The following is a 22,834-nucleotide window of genomic DNA, read 5'->3' as shown; positions in this document are numbered from 1 at the left end:
CACGTGTAAACTTACGCTCGATACTTTGCTTTCTCTTCCCTCCTCCGACCTAGATGTAAGCGTGAGCCAATTACGCCAACTGGCTCGTACTCGCGCTTCCGAATTGCAGGTTCTCTCCAGTTCACCCCTACCCCCTCCTTCTCACACACACACACACACACACACACACACACACACACACACACGGAATTGTAGGGGCAAAATCAACGAGACGAAGTTGCACGTCCTCTCTCCCGCAGTGCTCCGATCGGAAAGCGTGTGCGGCAACTGTTCATACCAACTGTGGAACGTTTCCTCGCGATTCCCGCAAGGGCTCTTGGGCGACAATCGTTAATGGCCCCGCAAGTGCTGCCAACTGCGCGGCGCGAGTGACGGCCGGCGGGCCCTCGAGGGCTGCAGAGCACCCGCCGCATACGCGCCTATCGACCGGCAGCTGTTTATTCGGCGCCACCTCTACCTCTACCTCCACCTCTGCTTCCACCTACCTGGCCGCGCCACAGTCTCCCGCTCAGCTGCCGCGCGCCGATTTTCACGCGCAGACCTCGCGTCTCCCAATTTATTTCCTAAATGTGTATAATCCCCATTACCGCCCGGCGCTCCCCTCCTACACCGCGGAAGAAAACCGTAACTGAATTTCACTTAGGGACCGCGGTCTTCTCTCAAAAGTAAAAACACCCTCCTTCTTCACACCTTCTGCCATCTGCCGCGGCAGCACGCCCTCCCCCCACCCGCTCCCTTTGTGGAAGAGCGAGAAGCGGACGAGAGGAACGAGGGGAAGATACACGAGGAACACAGAAAAGCGGGGGAAACGACGACCGCTTAGGTGAGACAATCCTGCGACATCAGATACAAGGGAGGCTAGACTCTAAATTCCTCCGTTAAAAGGCCGCACCTTTTGTTGCATTAAGTAGGTTATTTAAAGCGGTGATGACTTTTTAAATGTTTAATTATCGTGCCGGTTTCTCGCCGCCCTTACTTCTCCCTCATTGTTTGTTTTTTTTTTTTTTTTTCCGCCCAGGAAATAGATGGAGCGCTGGAATGCCTCGCTGCAGCCTCCTCTGCGAATGAGTTTTTTAGCATATAAATGAAAACAAGAAATGGCGGCTTTGCCGAATTAAATGAACTAAAGTGTAGTAACTGTCATAAAATGTTGCACGCATTTAAGAGTTCGCTGCGTAACGCCGCTTTTCCTGTCGTTCTCTTTTGGCACATTGCCTGCATACGTCCAAATTAAAGCTCTCATTTATGATCGGGCGCACTGAAATCTTTCTGCGTGACTGACTTTGAGGAGATGGAAACACTTAAGCTTTCACGAAGACACTCTCTCTCTCTCTCTCTCTCTCTCTCTCTCTCTCTCTTCCCCCCCCCCCCCCCCCCCCCCCCCCCGCTCCCTGAGCTTAATGGTCCTCTCACTCTAAAAAATAAGCTCAACTAAACATGTTTTTGCTGTTGGCAAACAATTTTCCTTGGTGAAATCTCACCAGATGTCGATTGAGGTCGAATTGTTGCACTTCTAATGCTTTCCATTTCGATCACATGCCCACTAGTAATTTCGTAAACCTAATGTTACGCATATCCTTCCGCCCTTTATTTAACGCTTGATAAGATCAGTTTCCACGTTCCGTCTTGCAACTATCTAGGATAAATCCGGGAGAGATGCTGCATGCGGTATACACTGCGCACCTTTTGTTGTTCCTTCAAACACCTACTGGGTATGTGCGTATGCGCACTGCAGCTTCTCAGTGGGCGCCAGGCCACAATAAAAGTGCTTACGTTTCTGTCGAGAATATCTGACGCAAGCTCTGGAGGAATAACTCAGGAAACACTACAGAAATCTCTTCACAACCTCTTTGAGTCTCACTATTAGTTCTCAATGTATGGAGAATAGTCAGATATTTCCAAGTACCTGACTAGTTGTATTAACAGGAAATTCTATTGGGCGTGTTTTGATTGTAGTGCGGCCATCTTGACTGTCAAGGTCACAGATTTATGATGTGCGGGGTCTGTCCCGTGCAGATCGGGATGTATGCCGCAATAAAATCAGGTACATATGCCACACATTCTTCCGTTGGGATACTTGCCGCACAAATCAAAACATATTTAAAAATAAGTGAAAATGTTTGTTTTATGTGTGTTTTCGTTCAAATGACTTAACACGCATTCTCAGGATGTTCACTCTATCTCATGAAGACAGCAATACACAGTATTATTCAGTATTCCCGGATATATGTATTGGCCAGTTACTTAAACTTTATTAGTCAGATACGAACAAAATAAGTATACCCAATTTGAAAATAAATTTATTTTGATTTTTAGAGTGAAAGTGCTAATCAAATTAATAATTATTTATTGTACGCCTAATGAAAATGCCTACCTATTCGAAAATTGCGATTGGTTATGTTGCGCAATTTGTAAGTTCCGTTTAAACGAATATTTGCCAAATTTTTTGTATGTTTTATTTCGATTGTGGCCGAGAAAATGGAACTTAAGTTTCTCATTTAATATTTCGCTAGAATAGTGTGTTAGTTAACTGGAAATAAATGGATTATGTGCCTTCGTTTTAATGTTTCCAGCTGCCTTTAAGTAAACTAGTTACATTAACCAGTAAACTACGTAGTTACATAAATATCATTGGAAAACTATTGTTAACGATTCGCCCTGTCTTCTTCACTTCACGACATGTTTATAACCAAACTTACGCGTTTTTTTAGCGTGCAGTGTATCACCCATAGCTTTAGGGGGTTGACGCTATAATGTGAAAATGTTTTCATGATCAAATATTATGTTTAAATGTTACACTGAAAAAATCTGAAAAAAACTTCATACACAACTGGTGTGTTTAGTTATACAAAAAATTTTACTGAAAGTGCAACATGGTACTTTACATATGCGATTTTGAAAATGTGTGCCATCTCTCCCGAATTTACTTTCCCATAATTGTGTTTTCATCTGTGTAATTCGTTGATTTCACCGTAATTGATTGTATATGTTCTAGAATTCGTCAGTTTTCATAGCCGGGTTTAGTAAACTTCTGTCTCGAGCGTATAAAATTTATGTAATAAAAATGTTTTAGAGAGCAGTTACAGCAGTTCTTATCGATTTAGTTTTCTTCTTTTTCACTCTGTCATTTTTCTAGAAAAATGTATTGTTACGTACTTGCGTGGTGGTTTGGGCCTGATCGCGGACTCCTAAGAAGCGATAATCGTTGAACCCCGTTTGTTGTGTAATTCCTTCTCTTTCTCATTTGTTGTTCTGAATAATTTTCTTATAATGGTTAACACATTTTATCATTCTGTTGGGCGACTGGCTCCACAAAAAGAAGAAAAAATTTTCTGCATATATTTTAGTATTTGTTGTCGAATAATTCATAGAATTTTCCAAGCAGTGAAAAAAAAAAAAAAATTACGGCCAGTGCCGTAGTTTCGACCGAGTTTTCGGGAAGTCTTCCAAAGTTGCGAGACAAATGTCGGACACTGAAGCTTCCCTCCCAAATATTCCCATATGAGACGCGCATCTTTCTCCTATTAGTTCGGCTACACAGAACCGAGAATTATAAACGTCCTGTGTTGCCCACTTGGCTGCAGGATGAAATGAACTTCCATCAGTTTTTACTTTTAACTCTAGTGGGCTTTCCGCTAGTTTGTTGGCTGTGTCCGAGGCCCTCCACAGATCGATACCAGACATACGGCGTTTCTCTTTAAAGTTTTCCGTGCTGACACAAATACATTTAATTAATTTTACTGGATATGAACATTATTCATATTATTTCAACTTTCGCCAGTTCCGTTGTGCCCCGAAAAACTGGATAAGTAAATGAACATGAAACGTGAACTTCATGTAGTCTATTTTTATGTCAATTTTATATATCGTGAATATAAAAATAAGAGACCATAAAAATAGCAAATCAAATAAGTCAATTAACAAATATGGAACAATATTCCACTTTTACGCACAAAGCGTGATTTCTTATTCATAATATGAGATGAATTGAGTTCTGTTTATTTTCAGTTGCGTGTCAACGTTTGATTACTTCATGTATGCCTCGTGATTTCCCAATAAAATTAATACGTGTGCCTGAAGGAAGGCTTTGATTCCCTTTGAGGATGTTTGTTTGTATAACTCGAAATATGTGCTATAGTACTGCAGTAAGACGAGTTGTTTGTTCCTCAGTTTAGTGCAATCACTACTGGCATACGACAAGCAAAAAACGAGCGACAGATCTTTGATAAACTAAGGACTCGCCACCGTAAAGTTCTACCCAAATTTGTAACTCCGAAAACTGTCTGGCGTACGTTGGGTGGTATACAGCTACGAGGTTGGCTTTTCTGCCGTCCTGTTCATTCGTGAATTGTACGCAAGAGGTGTTGTTGTGATATCTAAAACTTCACCGTAGCCGTAAGTAGTTCGAAGACACATGTTCCTCGACTCATAATGAAACATGGCCTTCGAGATGTTTGAATAAGACCTTCCGTGATAAACAGAACACGTGTCCGAGCGTTCAGACCGAAGTTCATTGGGAATGTTGTGACAGTGAGCGGTGAACTATGTACCTTCTCTATTTCTTCGGTGAATTCGTCCGAGTAGTTTCTAGATGGACACACACTACTGCACTGAACAGATCCACAATTTATGACCGATGCGCATCATTATTCAATTTCTGTGCAAGTACTGAAATACTGAAAACGTTTTCAATAAAATGTCTGTGTGTGTCATAGCTCGCACGTGTTGGGATCACTGTTGTTCTGTTTTTGTCGTTCTCAGTCCGAAGACTGGTTTGATGCAGCTCGCGAAACGAGTCTTTCCAGTGCATGCGTCTTCATACCTAGACTGAATTTCCTCTCTGGAGCGAATTGTGCGCTGATACGGAACTTCCTGGCAGATTAAAACAGTATATCAGAGCGAGACTCGAATTCGGAACCTTTGGCTTTCGCTGGATAGTGCACCGCCGACTGAGCTGCCTTAGCACGACTCACGACCCGCCCTTACAGCTTTACTTTAACTAGTAGCTCATCTCCGCCTTCCAAACTTCACAGTTCTCCTGCGTAACATGCAGGACTAGAGCTGCCGGAAGAAAGGATATTTTGGAGACATGGCTTAGCCGCAGTCGGAGGTTTTTTACCCAATGTGCGGCTGCGCGCTTCCTTTCTGGGATTTAAAGCAGCACCTGCCTGTGAACTCGTTGCAGCAGATCGCGGGTAGGATAGCCGAGCAGAAACCTACCGTACTGCGACTCGCACCAGGCGTCATACAACGTAACTATTCTGAAAGACGGGAAAAGGTCTTTATTTTGTATGAAAGGTGGAAATACTGGCAAAACTTGGGCATACTCTTAACCTTGAGATTTACACGTTCATTGCCAAGTCCATGCTAAACCTAACACAGTCATGCACAAACCTTTTCGTTCACGTTAGCAAGTTCATGGTAACATGTTTCCCGAAATCTGAACAGCTACTAAGCACGGATTTTTCCTAAATGAAAATGCTCGCCATAATAGTAAGTTTATGGGTGTCGAATGCACTCAAGTTTTTGGTCACCGATCTGCTCAATATACCACCCGGAATTGCTGTATTTTCTCATACACAAAATTACTTAAAAACCCATACTTTCAAAATAAAACCGAACAAATTTTCTTTCACTTTAAAGCACTTTTGAGGCACATAGGACACCTAAAACCGGCAAACTATAACTTCCTTCGGAGCTCATACGACACACGACTGTACCATTGAAGGGGTACCATTGAAAGGGTGGGCTCCCACTCGTTTAACCTGCTGTAAGCCTTCTCTATCTCCAAATACGCGCGAAGAATGCTCTGATCTAGAATGAGATTTTCACTCTGCAGCGGAGTGTGCGCTGATATGAAACTTCGTGGCAGATTAAAACTGTGTGCCGGACCGAGATTCGAACTCGGGACCTTTGCCTTTCGCGGGCAAGTGCTCTGCCAGGAAGTTTCATATCAGCGCACACTCCACTGCAGAGTGAAAATCTCGTTCTGGGAACATCCCCCAGGCTCTGGCTAAGCCATGTCTCCGTAATATCGTTTCTTTCAGGAGTGCTAGTTCTGCAAAGTTCGTAGGAGAGCTTCTGTAAAGTTTGGAAGGTAGGAAACGAGGTACTGGCAGAAGTAAAGCTGTGAGGACGGAGCGTGAGTCGTGCTTGGGTAGCTCAGTTGGTAGAGCACTTGCCCACGAAAGGCCAAGGTCCCGGGTTCGAGTCTCGGTCCGACACACAGTTTTAATCTGCCAGGAAGTTTAATACTCCGTTCTGATTAGTCAGTTTCCTTTAAGGGCAATAGAAAAATATTATTCTCCCGCGTTGGTCCGTGCGTTTCATGACCAACCAATCAACAAATAACACATTTTCGAATTGTTTTTCCCCAAAATAAATATTTAACATTCTGATATTTTATTTATACTCTACGTTATTATCTATTTTCATTTGCACTTGAATTAGCTTTCCTTTTATCGCAAACACACTTAACATATTATGATAAAAAATTTGCCGTCGTCTGCATTCACATTGTCTTAAAAATTTGTCACGCTAATTCGTACAGTTTTTGTCAGTATAACAATGATGTACATATTTACTTTAGACCACAATTCACACACCTTCATACTACAAAACATATACAAAACTGTACAAACATAAACAAACAGAAAAGCCTTCAAGAAATAAACAGAGCAACTCACAAAAATATTCTCTTGACCTGTTTCTTGAATGTCTCTGTCCGCTACTGTACTCTGGTGGATGAAAATTAGAACTATGTACTCGACTGAACCCCCTCTCCATCTGTCACTATGCATACATGAGTCATTCTCCGGATGCACAGGCTCCAGACAGGAGCGGTATAAAGACGCCACGCCTCAACTGTACTTCGTCCATTACCAAGACGACGACTCTTCAGTATCTTAGGATGTGACCGAACAACCAACTATTTTCATTAGTCAATTCTCACCAGTCTTATGTAGCGTCACATTTCAAAACAAATACACTCCTGGAAATTGAAATAAGAACACCGTGAATTCATTGTCCCAGGAAGGGGAAACTTTATTGACACATTCCTGGGGTCAGATTCATCACATGATCACACTGACAGAACCACAGGCACATAGACACAGGCAACAGAGCATGCACAATGTCGGCACTAGTACAGTATATATCCACCTTTCGCAGCAATGCAGGCTGCTATTCTCCCATGGAGACGATCGTAGAGATGCTGGATGTAGTCCTGTGGAACGGTTTGCCATGCCATTTCCACCTGGCGCCTCAGTTGGACCAGCGTTCGTGCTGGACGTGCAGACCGCGTGAGACGACGCTTCATCCAGTCCCAAACATGCTCAATGGGGGACAGATCCGGAGATCTTGCTGGCCAGGGTAGTTGACTTACACCTTCTAGAGCACGTTGGGTGGCACGGGATACATGCGGACGTGCATTGTCCTGTTGGAACAGCAAGTTCCCTTGCCGGTCTAGGAATGGTAGAACGATGGGTTCGATGACGGTTTGGATGTACTGTGCACTATTCAGTGTCCCCTCGACGATCACCAGTGGTGTACGGCCAGTGTAGGAGATCGCTCCCCACACCATGATGCCGGGTGTTGGCCCTGTGTGCCTCGGTCGTATGCAGTCCTGATTGTGGCGCTCATCTGCACGGCGCCAAACACGCATACGACCATCATTGGCACCAAGGCAGAAGCGACTCTCATCGCTGAAGACGACACGTCTCCATTCGTCCCTCCATTCACGCCTGTCGCGACACCACTGGAGGCGGGCTGCACGATGTTGGGGCGTGAGCGGAAGACGGCCTAACGGTGTGCGGGACCGTAGCCCAGCTTCATGGAGACGGTTGCGAATGGTCCTCGCCGATACCCCAGGAGCAACAGTGTCCCTAATTTGCTGGGAAGTGGCGGTGCGGTCCCCTACGGCACTGCGTAGGATCCTACGGTCTTGGCGTGCATCCGTGCGTCGCTGCGGTCCGGTCCCAGGTCGACGGGCACGTGCACCTTCCGCCGACCACTGGCGACAACATCGATGTACTGTGGAGACCTCACGCCCCACGTGTTGAGCAATTCGGCGGAACGTCCACCCGGCCTCCCGCATGCCCACTATACGCCCTCGCTCAAAGTCCGTCAACTGCACATACGGTTCACGTCCACGCTGTCGCGGCATGCTACCAGTGTTAAAGACTGCGATGGAGCTCCGTATGCCACGGCAAACTGGCTGACACTGACGGCGGCGGTGCACAAATGCTGCGCAGCTAGCGCCATTCGACGGCCAACACCGCGGTTCCTGGTGTGTCCGCTGTGCCGTGCGTGTGATCATTGCTTGTACAGCCCTCTCGCAGTGTCCGGAGCAAGTATGGTGGGTCTGACACACCGGTGTCAATGTGTTCTTTTTTCCATTTCCAGGAGTGTATTTTAAAACCTTCTATTCTGTTGTTGTCTATACTGTCCGTTTCAATGGATGTTAGTAATAACAAAATAATATCGCGAAGTGCCAATGGAAGTAACTGCGAAACGCTACGGAACCAGATTTGATTCTCAGAGTATCACTGATGTTCAGTGAGTGCATCTCTCCCCCTCCCTCTCCTGCCGTGACACCCGTCATTACAACTTATCGCCACCTAGAGGTAACGTGCTGCAAATGCCTAGGGTTTTAATAATAATAAATGTTAATCTAATAATTCGTTTACATCAGTGGTTCATACAGTTTATGAAATAATCTCTACAGCTTCATTCATTATTTTTACTAATGTTTAATTATCACAATGCGTTTCGGCAGTATGCTGCTATTCATTGGGTGCATTCCAGTTGTACGTACATCACATTAATGTGAAGTGGGAAGAGGTTCATTTACTGTGCGTACGAGTGAGGCTGTACGTCGAAATAGAATCCTGTACAGAAAGATAGGATATTGATATATACATTGATTTGCATTTTTTAGATCCTTCCATGATTGCATCTACTTACATTTTTGTTGCAAATTTAGTCGTCTGGCGCTCGGAGCACAAAGACAATCTGCTCTGTGCACCAGACACGTAAATCACCAATTAAAAAAAAAAAATGCGGATAAGTGCAAGTAGAGCTTGCACACAAAGGCTTCCGCACAAACTTAATCATGTGTGTAGACAGTTCGTCCCTCGCCGGAATCGAGAATTTCGACGAGTATTGCCTGTTATCGATACCGATACTCCCAAGATATCAATATGTGCGGCCTAAGTCGTCGTAGCTTTTGATTAATTGACGTAGAAGCATAATTTTTTACACCACTAGGGAACAGTATGTGAGATAAATCTCAACTTGATGCGTCCAAACGTTCTTTGGAGACAGGATTTTTAACAGACGGACGGACAACAAACTGATCGTATCACAGTTCACTTTTTATCGATTGAGTTACGGAACACCAAAAAAGAAAGTAAATTCACTAATGAAATGATCTAAAAATGCAAGTTACTTAATGTACACACAAAAATATTTATACAGGTTGAGTCACTAACTATTGTCACCAAGAATAACTCCAAAAGTATGATAGTAGCTGAAAAGTTTGTGGGACAAATGTTGCATGGGACAACGGGCGCCATAAATATGACGTTGGTTTTTTTGTTGCTAGGTGGGGTCGCGTCAGAGGTATGGTCAATTATATATATATATATATATATATATATATATATATATATATATATATATATATATATATATATTGCATGGGGGCTTAATTATTATTAAATTGAAAATAATTTTTATTTTTCTATATATATATATATATATATATATATATATATATATATTGCATGGGGGCTTAATTATTATTAAATTGAAAATAATTTTTATTTTTCGTAGCTGTATGTCTGATTACGCTGTGTCTCGTAAACGGTTGACCCTGACTAGTTTTTTTACGCAATCTGACTGCATAGAAGAACAACAACAAAGAATGAAATAAAAATTTTCGTTAACACAATTAATTAATTAAGTCCCCAGCAACTACAAAACCAACGCAACAACAAAGCAGAAGTGTAACTGTTCTGTGTGTGGGAGTGTGAATCAACGTACACATCTGGCACGGTTCTTCTTCAACAGGACAAGAAATTTTAAATACCATTTATACTGAAGTGATAAAAAAAATAGAAATACTATAATTGCGCAAGAAAACCAGAATTACACTCTAATACAAGAACACTAGCCAGATGCTTTGTTGACTGAACCTGTAATGACGCATTATTTAAGACATTGAGATAATAATAAGAACAGGAAAATTTTTTTTTCTTTTACCTTCATGTATTGACCAAAATCACTCTAATCATTACAATATATCTCCACACCGACTCTCTACTACCACATCTCAACAAGAACTCTCCACCACGACCTCTCGACAAGCACTCTTCACTAGCACATCTCAACAAGCACTTTTCACTAGCGCATCTCAACAAGCACTTTCTACTACGAGTTCTCCCCAAGCACTGCCAGTGGAGGCGGCTGAATAATACTCTTTGGCGCAATCTCTGGCGCTGTGGCTCAGTGTAGCCACCTTTCAATATATATATATTTTAATGGGATGTTGCAGTTTGGTACTTACTTTCTGATAGCGACTATCGAGACGAAGCCAATGATGTGTAACAATAAGGTCCACGAAGGTCACAAATGTGGCATGAACGTCTATTTACAGTATGTGTTCGAAGTGATGAGCATTGGTATCAATGCAGTGCTGCAATCTTATTATCGTGGATTGAGCGGTATTCTTTATCACTTCGGCACTTATCGAAGCACATGGTCTGACAATTCCCTCGTATATCGTGCAGATAGTACATATTCGCCGAATACAGCGTATCCATGTAACGTACCATTGACATGTAAACACCATTCCACGGTTCCGCAATACAAGATTAATAGGAACTCCATATGCTTCTCATTTACAGAGAAAGACAACGAAACTCAGTGAGAGTTAGAAACGTATACGCTGAAAGATATCCTCAATGTACTCATCCTACACTTCGCACATTTAAATATGTGTACAATAAATTGGAAACAACTGGATCTTTAACGCGTCGGAAACATATCCGGTAAAGGAAAGTTACTAACGAGGACACGGAAATTGGTACGCTTGTCACTGTGGTTGTGTCGATTCGCGTCAAACCGCAAGGGAATCTGGCATCAGCCAGAGTGGTGGTGTTTGTTTTCTGCATCGCCATAAACATCATCCTTACCATATCAGTCTCCACCAAGAATTAATGGATACGGATTGTACGCGTCGCATTGAATTCTGCTGATGGGCTCAACTTCAGATTCAGAGGGATGACACATTCATTAATCTGATTTTACGAGGCCTGTTCAGAAAGTAAGCTCCGATTGATTGCCAAATTGAAACCACAGTGAACATCAGAAATGTTTTACTTGTAACAATTAGCTACACCTTTCAGCTACTTCTCTACGTAGTCGCCGTTCTGACTTAGACTTTCGTCATAGCGTTGTACCAACTATTCAATAGCCTCATCATAGAAGGCAGCCGCCAGTGCTTTCCGCCAATTCTCCACGCTGGCCTACACCTCGTTGTCTGTGTCAAAATGTTGTCTTCAAAGACAGCGGTTCATGTGACCAGAGATGAAACTCAGGGGGAGACAATTGCGGACTGTATTGTGGGTAATCTAACATTTCCATTTGAAAACGATGCAGGAGCATCTTCATTGCCCCTGCAAAATGCGGCTGAGATTGTCGTGAAGACGAAACAGCACGACAGTTATGTAATGTTAGCTGCATAGCTTCAGGCGAAATTTCTCACCAGGCCCTCGTACTTGGCGGCAGACACTATTTTCTAGACATCTTTACGCACTCACTGCGAGCTCAGAAATGAGAAGAGCGACGTGATGCTAACTGGGGTTATACTAGAGACACTACCCTACACATCTGTGCAAAGCTTTATCGGATTTTCATAGTAGTTTCCATTTCGCGACCGATCGGAGCTTACTTTCTGAACGCCCCTCGTATTTACTGACAAGGCTACATTCACGAACCATGGAAATGTTTATTTGCATAACATGCATTACTGAACAACTGAAAATCCATGGTAGCTGCCGCAAGCTGCATACCGAAAACCGTGGTCGGTGAATGTATGGTGTGGGATTCTGGAGGACAGAATTATAGGCCTCTACTTCATCGAAGGAAATCTTAATGCTAGGAAGCACACCACACACATGTAAGAAACATTAGGTTTGTTAGTGGAAGAAATACCTCTAGGAACAAGGAAGAGAATGTCGTATCAACACGATGGGTGTCCGGTACGGTTTTCGCTGATGGCTAGAAGAGTTGCCGAGACAGTTCCCAAATCATTGGATTGGACGCGGAGTAGTTGTCGTGGCCGGCTGGTTAGCTAGACTTCATGCCTCTGGATTTTTTTCTTGTGGGGATTCGTGAAAGACGTTGTTTATAACGAAGTACCAAGCACACCTGAAGATATTCGAGAGAGGATTGTCAGAGCATGTGCTTCTATAAGTGCATTTAAGTGCCGATGTGGTAAGGAATACCACTCATCCATGTTTAGAACATTGCAGCACTAGATTGTTACCATTGGTCATCACTTCGAACACCTTTAGTAAATGGACGTTCATGCCACCTTTGTGACCTTGTTTGACCTTACTGTTACACGTCACTGGATTTGTCTTGATAGCCGCTATCACAAAATAAGTACCAAACTCTAGCAGCCCATTAAAAAAAAAGGTTGGCCTTCATATCTCTGACTCGACCCCCATAGCAACAAAAAACCAACGTCATATGATGGACCCCATTGTCCCATGCAACATTTGTCCCACAAACGTTTCAGGTCCTTTCATACTTTCGGAATTATTCTTGGTGGCAATAGTTAGTGACTCACGCTGTGTGTCTCTCTGTACAGGATTCTATTTCGATACACAACCTCATTGGCACACACAGAAAATCAAAGTACCTACTCTTCAGATTAATATAAAATACATGTAACGGTAATGCACCTGATGACGCTAGCATGGTTTCGAAACACGTCGTGCTAATTAAATATTAGTAAAAAAGCGACTGGAGAAGTAGGAATTATTTTAAAAATGTACAACAGCCACTCCTCGAAACATTCGACGTAACATGGATAAATCATACGCTTTTTTTATGGGGCGGGGGCGGGTGGATGAGTTTCATAGCCTGAAGGATGCACCGCCAAGTATCGATCGTCGCCTGACAGAGGGGATAATATTCGGAGGATGACAAGCTACCAGTACGCTATTGCAGTCTTCAAGGGTGAAATCTGAGGTACCTTACTGTGAGGCGGCGATTCGTTGACAGTAGGCAGGCGCGTGCGCAGAGTTCTGGCGGGAGCCGCGCAGCTTCGGGAGGAGGCTAAGCAGCGAGCAGTCCGCCCCCGGGAGGCAGAGCTGATGGGACGGACCTCCGTGGCCGTCGCCATCGGCGGCGACCTGTTGCTGGTGACAGCGCGGCCGCCTCAACCGCTGACGTTTCAGCGGAGCGAAGAGCGAGCGGCGCCGCGCAGGCCCTACCAAGCCTCTCCCCGGGATTCCGACAGCGGAGCAGAAGCTCAGTGGCTGCAGGGGTAGCTCCCGGCACTGGCCGAGGGGCGCCGCTCCGTTGAGTGACTCCTGAGAGAGGCGTCACAGTGCTCTCTCTCCTTCCTACAGTCTATCCAGTCGTATGGGATCTACGTTTTCGTTATTTGGAAATTCCGTTTTATTTACCTTTCATGCCTCATGCCCTCTCCATGAGTTAACCCACAGGAGAGTAGTTCGAGCACCTATATGAACAGAGATTAGCCAACAAAGATAGCATCCCTGCTGGGCTGAGAGCTCCACGCCCGTGATTTTACTTTTCTCGGCCACATTAACGTGACCACTTGTCAAAAGCCGAAGTAACCACGTTCTCCAGCGTGGACCACTGAGCGTCAGTGAGGTTCTGGAAGCTACCGATAGGGACGCGGAGCCATGCCGATTCCAGACCTGTGATTAGCTGGTCGGTTGAGGATCCACGGTGTGAATAGCTCGATAGAGGTAGTCGCACGGATTGTCGATTGGGTTTAAATCTGGGGAGTTCGGTGGGCACGGGAGTACACTAAACTCACCCTGCTGCTCTTCCAACCGTGCGCGTACGCTGGCGAGGTCTGTGCCATGTTGTACTGCCCTGCTGCTAGAAGCCCTCGTGCTGAGGAAAAACGAATTGCATGTACGGTTGGACATGGTTCCCAAGGATAGGTACATTCTGGTATAGATCGATTTTGCTTTCCAGAATGACAAGATCACCCAGGGAAATCCACGAAGACACTCCCTAGACAATACCGCTCCTTTTCCTAGTTTTATAAATTATTTGACACTCTGTAGCTTTTTTTTTTTTTTTTACACATGTTTCAGACATTGTGTTCGACGAATTTTGAAAAATTTCGATTGACGGCCACTTTCACAAGACCTAGAACGTCGTTGGTGTTCTGTTTACTCGCACATGTTTAGGGAGAAGGGCTTTTATTACAATTTATGTCACTGCATTGAGAGTTTGCACACTCCCGGAAACTATGGCCAAGGATAAAAGCAAAAGAGCACTGGTAGTTACCAAAACCATACAAGTCTTGCGTCATCCCAGCCATAAATTATGCAGGAAGATGTAAGGAGAAAATGAAAGTCCTGTGCACAACATGCAAGTGGGAGTGCAACAAAATAAAAAAAAACTCTCCGGTTCTACTACGGATGAATCGGACGATATATATGTTCCGACGATGTGATGTTAGAATGTGTGTGAAATCTTATGGGACTTAACTGCTAAGGTCATCAGTCGCTAAGCTTACAAACTACTGAACCTAAATTATCCTAAGGACAAACACACACACACACACACACACACACACACACACACACACACACACACACACACACACACACACACACACACATGGCCGAGGGAGGACTCGAACCTCCGCCGGGACCAGCCGCACAGTCCATGACTGCAGCGCCCAAGACCGCTCGGCTAATCCCGCGCGGCCCGACGATGTGATACCTTAATGAGTTTTCTGTAGGAGTCGCCCAGTACCAGCCTGGGTACTCCTACTGTGACCTGAGGATCTACAGGGTGTCGCAACACGCCAATGAAAAAAGTATTAACTTAATCAATTTATTGTTAAATATACAACTCGTAGCTGTGGCCCCAGGGACGGTCAGTTTCTACATAGGCCGTAGTGGAATCTGCTGTCATCTGTGGCAGACTTAAGGCTGCCGGAAGATGTCGCTGCCTCAGTCAATCGCTCGCCAACGACCCCTCGTCAGGCAGGTTGCCCGCCCGTCCTTCCATAGGCGCTTCCCGTGCGGCATATTGCTGCGAAGAAAGCGTGACTGTGGTGGGTGTGTAATGGGTTCACGAACCACTCTGAAACTTCTCAGCTAGCCCCATCAGATGGACAGCGTTCTCGAACGCCGGGAAGTCTGATGTCGTAACGTAAGCTGATCTTGGCCTGCTGTTGAGGTATGCCCTCTGGTCCCCACAGACCTGAAGTATCAGAGCAGCTCGTGACCCGAGCTGGAATGTAGGGGGGGATGAACCATCAATGGCTACGGACTGACTGTCATTCTGCCAGGAAGTGAGACTATGACTGGCACAGTGCGACAGTACTGGAAAAATCTTACGCAAGATGTCAACAATAGTCAGAGAATAAAGTGTGAATGGCATGGATTCCTAGTTATAGTCTGCTTCTGAGCTAGCTGGTTGGGGTATTCATGTTGAACTGAGACGACACTTTGTTATGAGACGTCATTTGTAATGACAGAATCTGCCTCATTTATTACGAGTGCTCAGTGGTCTCTGGCCTGCTACATTTGATTCAGAGGTTTCAGTACCGCAACTGCTCAGTAAGGTCCTTGATGGGCGTTGTTGCGTCCTATCCGGTGCATCTAACGGTAAGAGGATGACAAAGGCATTTCGGTTTGTCTTACACTCTTTTGTTGATCTTGCTTGCACCCGCACATGGAAGTGCTGGTGTTGCATTCCTGGTGATCATCTAACCGAGTAGAACTATGTACAGCTTACAGCTGCTTTTATGTTGAAACGTCCCTGTGCTGAAACAATGCTGGGCTGTGAGACTCCTTTCAAGTATATTAGACTAGAAAAATTTTATTCTCCCATTCTCCTATCTTGGTCCATAATATCATTAGATTTTCATGGGTATTTTTATCTCTCAATTTTAACCATTCTCTGGACCAGTGTCTTGGTTAATTTTTCTACTTCATATACAGTGCTGAAGTGAGCACACGAACTGATTCGTCTGCATTGCTTCCCACTGGTGTCAAAATATTTCACAACTGAGTGACCCTTGTCCCAGAAGTGAATTGAGTTTGAAATTTTTTTTTATTATTATTATTTTTGGTAGGTTTGTGCACTTGTCTGGCAAACACTTGGATAGGGAACAGCGAATTGGACCAGTAAGTTTGATAGTTACCGGGCGCATTAAGGTTCAAACCTTGCCTGGTTTCCGTTGAAGTTGATTTTGTGCTTCGAATTTCGATGGTATCTCTGCAGATGGTAGCATACTGATTATCGGACGTTAAAAAAACTACAGTATTAGACAATCAGATTTGGTGGTTCCCTGGTCTCGGGGTATGATCTGCTACTTCTCATACATCTGTGTTGCCCAGACGAGAATTGCACTTAAGTTGTTACTGAACATGAAATTCTCACCGAAAACCATGTATGACAGCACAGAAATAAAATTGTTGGTGTTACCCTGGTGCCAAAAGCCAGACATCTGCACAACAGGTACCACTCAGTATTCAGTGTACACTATAAAACTGCTCTTTAAATTCAGCCTTTGCTGCACAACTATTTTATTTTTGTTACTCTGAGTGTAATATTAGGGAAAAAAATCTGCGACATGGGGCGTCTTTTCTTGAACACAGAATCTCACTGTTCTCGTGCTGGAAGTCTCTCCGTCCCAAATAATGGTCTGCAAATCATGATAATAATGTACCTTGCTATTTATTCTTGATTACCTGTTTCAACAGTTAAGACCGGTTTCTATTTTTAACAAACCTGTGAGGAATGTGCTACAGAGTTCCACTAGGCTGGCAACGTGGTATGTGTGATACACTCGTAATGGGACAAGACGTGTAACATCCTTTTTAAAGATCAGTCTTAATAGTTGAAACTGGTAATAAGCAATGAACGACACTGAATGCGTTTTGGATATTAAGTATTCGCTGCTCCTTATCTGGAATTTTTGTATTATTTATTAGTTTGATTCTCGAAACCAGCTGTTACTGTAATGAATTAGTGCTACCAACTGCACCTTCTTTGACAGTCATGTTACGCACTCGACAATGAAATGGACACACAGTACGTTGCCTATTAATCACTTGTGGTAGTCATGATTTTTACAATTGTTAATTTTTGATTTGTCAATTTCGCGCACACGCCACCGACAGTGATTGACTGCCATTCACTGCCCCCCCTCTCTCTCTCTCTCTCTCTCTCTCTCTCTCTCTCTCTCTCTCTCTCTCTCTCTCTCTCAAGAGCGCGCGACGTTTCAGTGTGTGGACGCACCGATATCATCCGAACTCACTAGTGAACCAATAATTTGCCATCCAATTACCGTGCCATCCTTTTCATTAACCATTCTCTTTTTCGTATAAATGTTCCTTACACAGCCACGGCGTCATTAGGAGCGGATCGCAAAACGGAACACTCCCTCCAAAACGTTAGCGCTCCTGCCGCAGTGCTTAAAAATCATCTTTTCCCCTTTTACACAATTTCCTCTATTGCGACGATATCGGCTCTGTAATTTTTCCTGTGGTAAGATTTCCGTTCAGTTTTACTTTCATATTAATTTATCACTCGTCTGCAGACTGTTATTTTGTCACAAAAGTAAACACGCTTCTTCTTGGAAAATAATTCGTCCCTGAATCCAGATCCAATTCAGAATTTCTGTACCGGCCTCAGTTTCCATGTGATAGTGGTTCCTGCAAATGCTTACGGCAGCTTCTGCATTATAACATTATACGTGTTAGGCAAAAGGAGAATAAAAAAATCTTCGTCAGTACGCAAGTTAATTAAAGAAATGAGCAACATAAAAATACAGAAACATTTTTTCCTGGTTTCCTCCGATACTTTGGGACAGGAACGTCTCCTCGTAAGGTCCAGCAGTAGCTGGACAACTTCACAGTACTTTAACTGTCGTGATAATGGTTTTCGATTTGAGAAATGGCATGTGGAACTGTTCTCCATGTACATCACTAACGATACCTGGATTATCCGGGAAGAAGTCCGAATAGACGTTGAAGAAATCTATCTGTCTTAACCGACATGCTACTGTAAGGTGACACGATCTCACTACTCTTTGTTCAATATCACCATGCTTTTCTGCCTTATGATTCCGTAAAATGTTGTTACAAACACTTACAAAAGACAACCTTGCCATTTTTTCATCACCCAACAAATCAAGGAATTGTTCATCAGCCATTATTTCCCTTCTTCGCTGTCCTACAAATATTCCCTTCTTAATTTTTATTTCACTGATCGTCGGGAACTTACCTCGCAAATACGTGTATGCATGTGATGTTCTGTCCATGGCTTATACAAAGTTTTTGATAAGACCAATTTAATATGCAGCGGATGTAGATACAAATCTCTCAGGTCAACAAGAGGAGTCTTTAACACAGTGCTCTCTCCAGACAGCAGTTCCTAACGAGCAGGCCATTTTCCCAGAATAGTGGTGTTTTCCTGCCTCTGCTGTTCCGCTACCATGTAGAGCAGCAATAATTTGTGTAACTAAGCCGAGCACCATTGCAGTAACCTTGAGTCTCCACATACACGCCATTTGTATTTCACATATTGGATGTGTGTGAATAACTGTTTAAAGTTCTCATATGCCTCCATGTTAACTGCATAAGCAATCGGAACAGAAGGAAATGTGTTCTCACCGTGAAGTAGTACTGCTTTCAGACTAAGTTGTGCTAGAATCTATGAACAAGCGTCAGTCACACTGAAATCATGGCCAAGAGTCCCCATGTCGGATTCAATGTCATTACAAAAAACCATGTCACTTTTCTTGGAGAAATGTTCACAATAAAAGAGCATGGTGGTCAAGATAAACACTCTTGTTTCTGTGTCTTGGTTTTAGAGATGATTACAGCTATTTTTATCACACAGAAATAAGGGTATTGGGTGACTGGTTGGTTTCATAGAAATCATTGGGACGCATAAGTATATAACGACAGGATCCTGTTAACCAGTCTGTCAAGGGTGTAACACGCATCAAACAGCATATGTGAGGGGCTAATTTTTGTCTTTTTCGCCATCCTTCCACTCTAAGTACATTGCGTTTTATTACAACATGGTGGTGATTCCATTTCTGCGATTTCAGAGTTAACTCACCACAGGTATAACAAAAAGAATTTGGGTTGCTTAAACGGGTACGAGGCATTTCTTCTTCTGAATTCACATCAAACACTAGTCTTGACGACCTGCAGCAGTTCACTTCTGAAGGTCAGAGCTCTCTCATTTCAGTCTGATGCAACAAACAGAGCGACGCGGTACAATGTGAGCTTGACCCACTGTTGTATCCTGGAGGTGTATGTCGGAACTGAGGATCATGTGTGGAATACCTTGTATATATTTATGTTGTTCCGCAGCAGCTACACCCGAAAAAATGAATGAAAGCAAATTAATTAAGCAATACCAAAGGAACCAACATGCAGCGTCTTAAAGCTATTTTAGAGACAGAGGGTATCGTGTCACGAAAACTGAGCCCGATAGCCGAAAACGGATTTCATTTTCGAATTCAGTAATGACGACTTACCTTAGAACACCATTCACATTGTTCGTGAAAAAAACTGCCGTTCACCAGTGTTAAAACAGTTACGATTTTTTTCAATGACATATTGAGGAGGCTCTACCCTCTTAACTGTGTTCTGTTATTTTTGTACTTTTGTAAAATTCATGAAGTCCACTGTAATTTGATGCATGTTAATTGTTTCTTATGCAGTCTTATTTAAAATGAAGTGTGCGTTTTCTATAGTGCGGCTTATATTTGAGCATAGGATAATCCACTAGCGCTCGCTGTTTTTTAGTTCAAAATTCACATTTCTTTCTCAATCTCGAAAAGTATTGAAGTTAACTCCACCAATACCTCTACATCTTATTTTTACATCAGAAGCGCATATCTTCCAAATTTAAACTTTTCATCTCTCTTCCCTGTCGCCTGTAAAAATTACGAAAAACAGGGATTTTTGTGGGAACTACTTACCGAGTTTAGTTCAAAGTTAGTATCTCTTATATTTACATCATTCAACACAAGTAGTTCCCAATCTTCTTTGGCCATTACCCCTGAATGGAATCGGACATTAGCTAGTACTCCCGCCCCACTTTCCATCTGTTGGCTCCCCTCTCCAGCCCCCTCCTCCACGTTAACACCAACTTCAGCACCTAACTAAACTGCAGAATTAAAGACTTTTCTTGGAACACTGTTATTTTTAAAATGATTATTATACTGTGTAATATATATATGGGGGGGGGGGGGGGGTTGTTAGAATAAATGACGAAGGAATTCGTAGTGCATCCCAGTACTACCCACGACTCCCCCACGATTCCTTAGCAGATTAAGCAAGCTAACTATCCACAGTGAGGGGAGGGTAGACACATGTTACGAAACATACTTCCCCTGCGTTACTCCTCTGCATACTGGCACTTGCTTGACGTGCACACTTCAGCGCCATTTAAAATCAGCCAAGCTAAAATGAGTGCACGAATCTTACTGTTCTTGAATCACTTGACTGCTGCACTCCTAACTTCTGAATTGGCAGAAACTGGAGGACCTCAGGCTGTTAATACTATAGTAGTAACAGTAGTAGTAGTAGTAGTAGTAGTAGTAGTGTGTACAGGGCTGTAGGAGCCCTTACGTAGTTACTGCTGTATCGTGCTGTCAGTCCATTTATCGATTTTGAAGTGAGTAATGAAGCAATTTCTAGACTGCTACAGGTACTGTCTGCAATAGCATTTGTTACGTATATAGCTCAGTTTCATCATCAGCAATGAATGGGACACAGTATGTGTGTATAGGGGGAACCTGTAACCTCCACCGCATTAATGCTACTAATTGAGAAAAATTAATTATTGATAACTTGTATAATCAGTATTAGTCTTATAAAATTGTGGCGATAGTAATGATCTTTTGAAGATAATTTAGTTTCATGACAAACAGAATCGAATCGTTTAGTTTTTACCCCCCAGGAACTTCAATTTTATCCCCAGGTTGGGAACCACTGTTCTACACTAGTCTATGAACGAATTGCAACGTTCTAACAATATTTAACGTTTCTGTTACGCACTAGTGTGCGAATACACGCTCGTGGTGGCTCGGTTTGTTCTGAGGCTGGGTAGGCAGAGTAGGGGAATTCCCCCCCCCCCCCCCCCCCCCCACTCCTCTACCTCTGCTTAGCAAACGTGCTTGTTTCCCAACAGTCGCCCTTACAGGGTCTTTGTTGCTGTTGCAGGTTGCTGCTTCGTGACGTTCTTCACGCGTAAGTCGGCGCTGGACGCTCAGAATGCGCTGCATAACATCAAGACTCTGGCAGGGGTGAGTACCGGCTCCGCTAGCTGCTGTAGCCCAGCTCGCGCCTCGAGTTCCGCTAACAGCCACCTGAAACGCGCATTCAGCCCGCTGCGCGGCGCTGAGACGCCAGCAGCGCGCAACCAGATTACCGGGCCGACCTCATTCCTGAAGCTTCCTCCTAATCCCCCCCAACTACTGCGGTCGGATAAGAGGACAGTTCTTCACGACGGGGGCAGCTTCCTCCGCAGACCTGCCGTCTGGACGCCGCTACTGAATTTCGCAGTGAGCGGATAAATGCAGGACTCACTCGTGAAGAATTAGTTGTTCATTATAGTGGAGACATACGGAAAGTTCGACCTTCGTCAAGAGCCCGCAGCTCGATAGATTATTTTGTACAGCGGGGTCCCGTTCCTCTGGCTATGCCAGCTAGTTGGAGCGATGTTTTTGTATACGTTTTCGCGTTCACTGTGTCAGAAATTCAGGTTGTATCAAAAACAATAATTTGATTTTTAAAAAATGATAAATATTATGTTATGTGTCTGAAACAACGTGCTCTTCGAAAGAGCAAACGAACTCAAGTTTCACATTGTTCCCGCTAGGTAGCAGCAGTGTGACCACACTTCAGTTCTAGTAAAAATGCTGTCGAGACAACAGAGAGCATTTTGTTTTCTTCGTTTTGCGCAGTACGGGTCAGTAATAACCGTTCAACGTGTCTTTCGTACTAAGTGTGATGCGGATCATCCTACAGCACAGAGCATTAGACGATGTGATAAAAAATTCCTAGAAACAGGTTGTTCGTGAAAAGCCAAATCGCCGGGCCGTCCCCGAATGTCTGACACAGACGCCGAACGCATCCGCCATACTTTCACAAAGAGTCCGCAGAAATCCGTTCGCCGTGCAGCTCGACAGTTCAACATGCCCCCGATGTCCGTCTGGCGTGTGTTGCGTCAGAGTTTAAACATGAAACCATACAAAATTCAGCTACTGTAAGCTCTTCGTGAAGGTTACAAACAACAACGTGTGGAGTTCTGTAATTTCATTCTTGGCAAGATGGAGGATGACAGCTTTCTTCCACGCTTAGCGTTTTTAGTGACGTGGCAACATTCCATTTAGATTGAAAAGTGAACAGTCATTACGTAACAATATGGGGTACGGAACAACCACATGAAGTTGTGGAACATGAGAGTGACTACAAAATTTGATCTGTTTCGTGCAGTTTCGCGGGAAAAGGTGTATGGTCCATTTTACTTCGCCGAGAGTTACTGTTACAGGAAGCACGTATCTCGATATGCT

The 22,834-nt window shown here is 43.7% G+C and overlaps 1 protein-coding gene across 22 annotated transcripts in view; it reads left to right on the top strand.

Moving 5' to 3' along the window:
• The window catches only part of LOC124619503 (CUGBP Elav-like family member 2), a 1,137,606-nt gene that overhangs the window by 664,584 nt on the left and 450,188 nt on the right, over positions 1-22,834 (top strand). For all 22 annotated transcript variants that reach the window (XM_047145926.1, XM_047145937.1, XM_047145924.1 and 19 more), the window contains exon 3: positions 21,483-21,565. In XM_047145926.1, coding sequence (XP_047001882.1) covers positions 21,483-21,565 — 83 coding nt within the window. The remainder of the gene's footprint in view (positions 1-21,482; positions 21,566-22,834) is intronic.

The sequence above is a fragment of the Schistocerca americana genome, chromosome 6, assembly GCF_021461395.2.
Source record: "Schistocerca americana isolate TAMUIC-IGC-003095 chromosome 6, iqSchAmer2.1, whole genome shotgun sequence".
NCBI lineage: Eukaryota > Metazoa > Arthropoda > Insecta > Orthoptera > Acrididae > Schistocerca > Schistocerca americana.
This window is presented reverse-complemented; position numbering and strand designations above follow the sequence as displayed.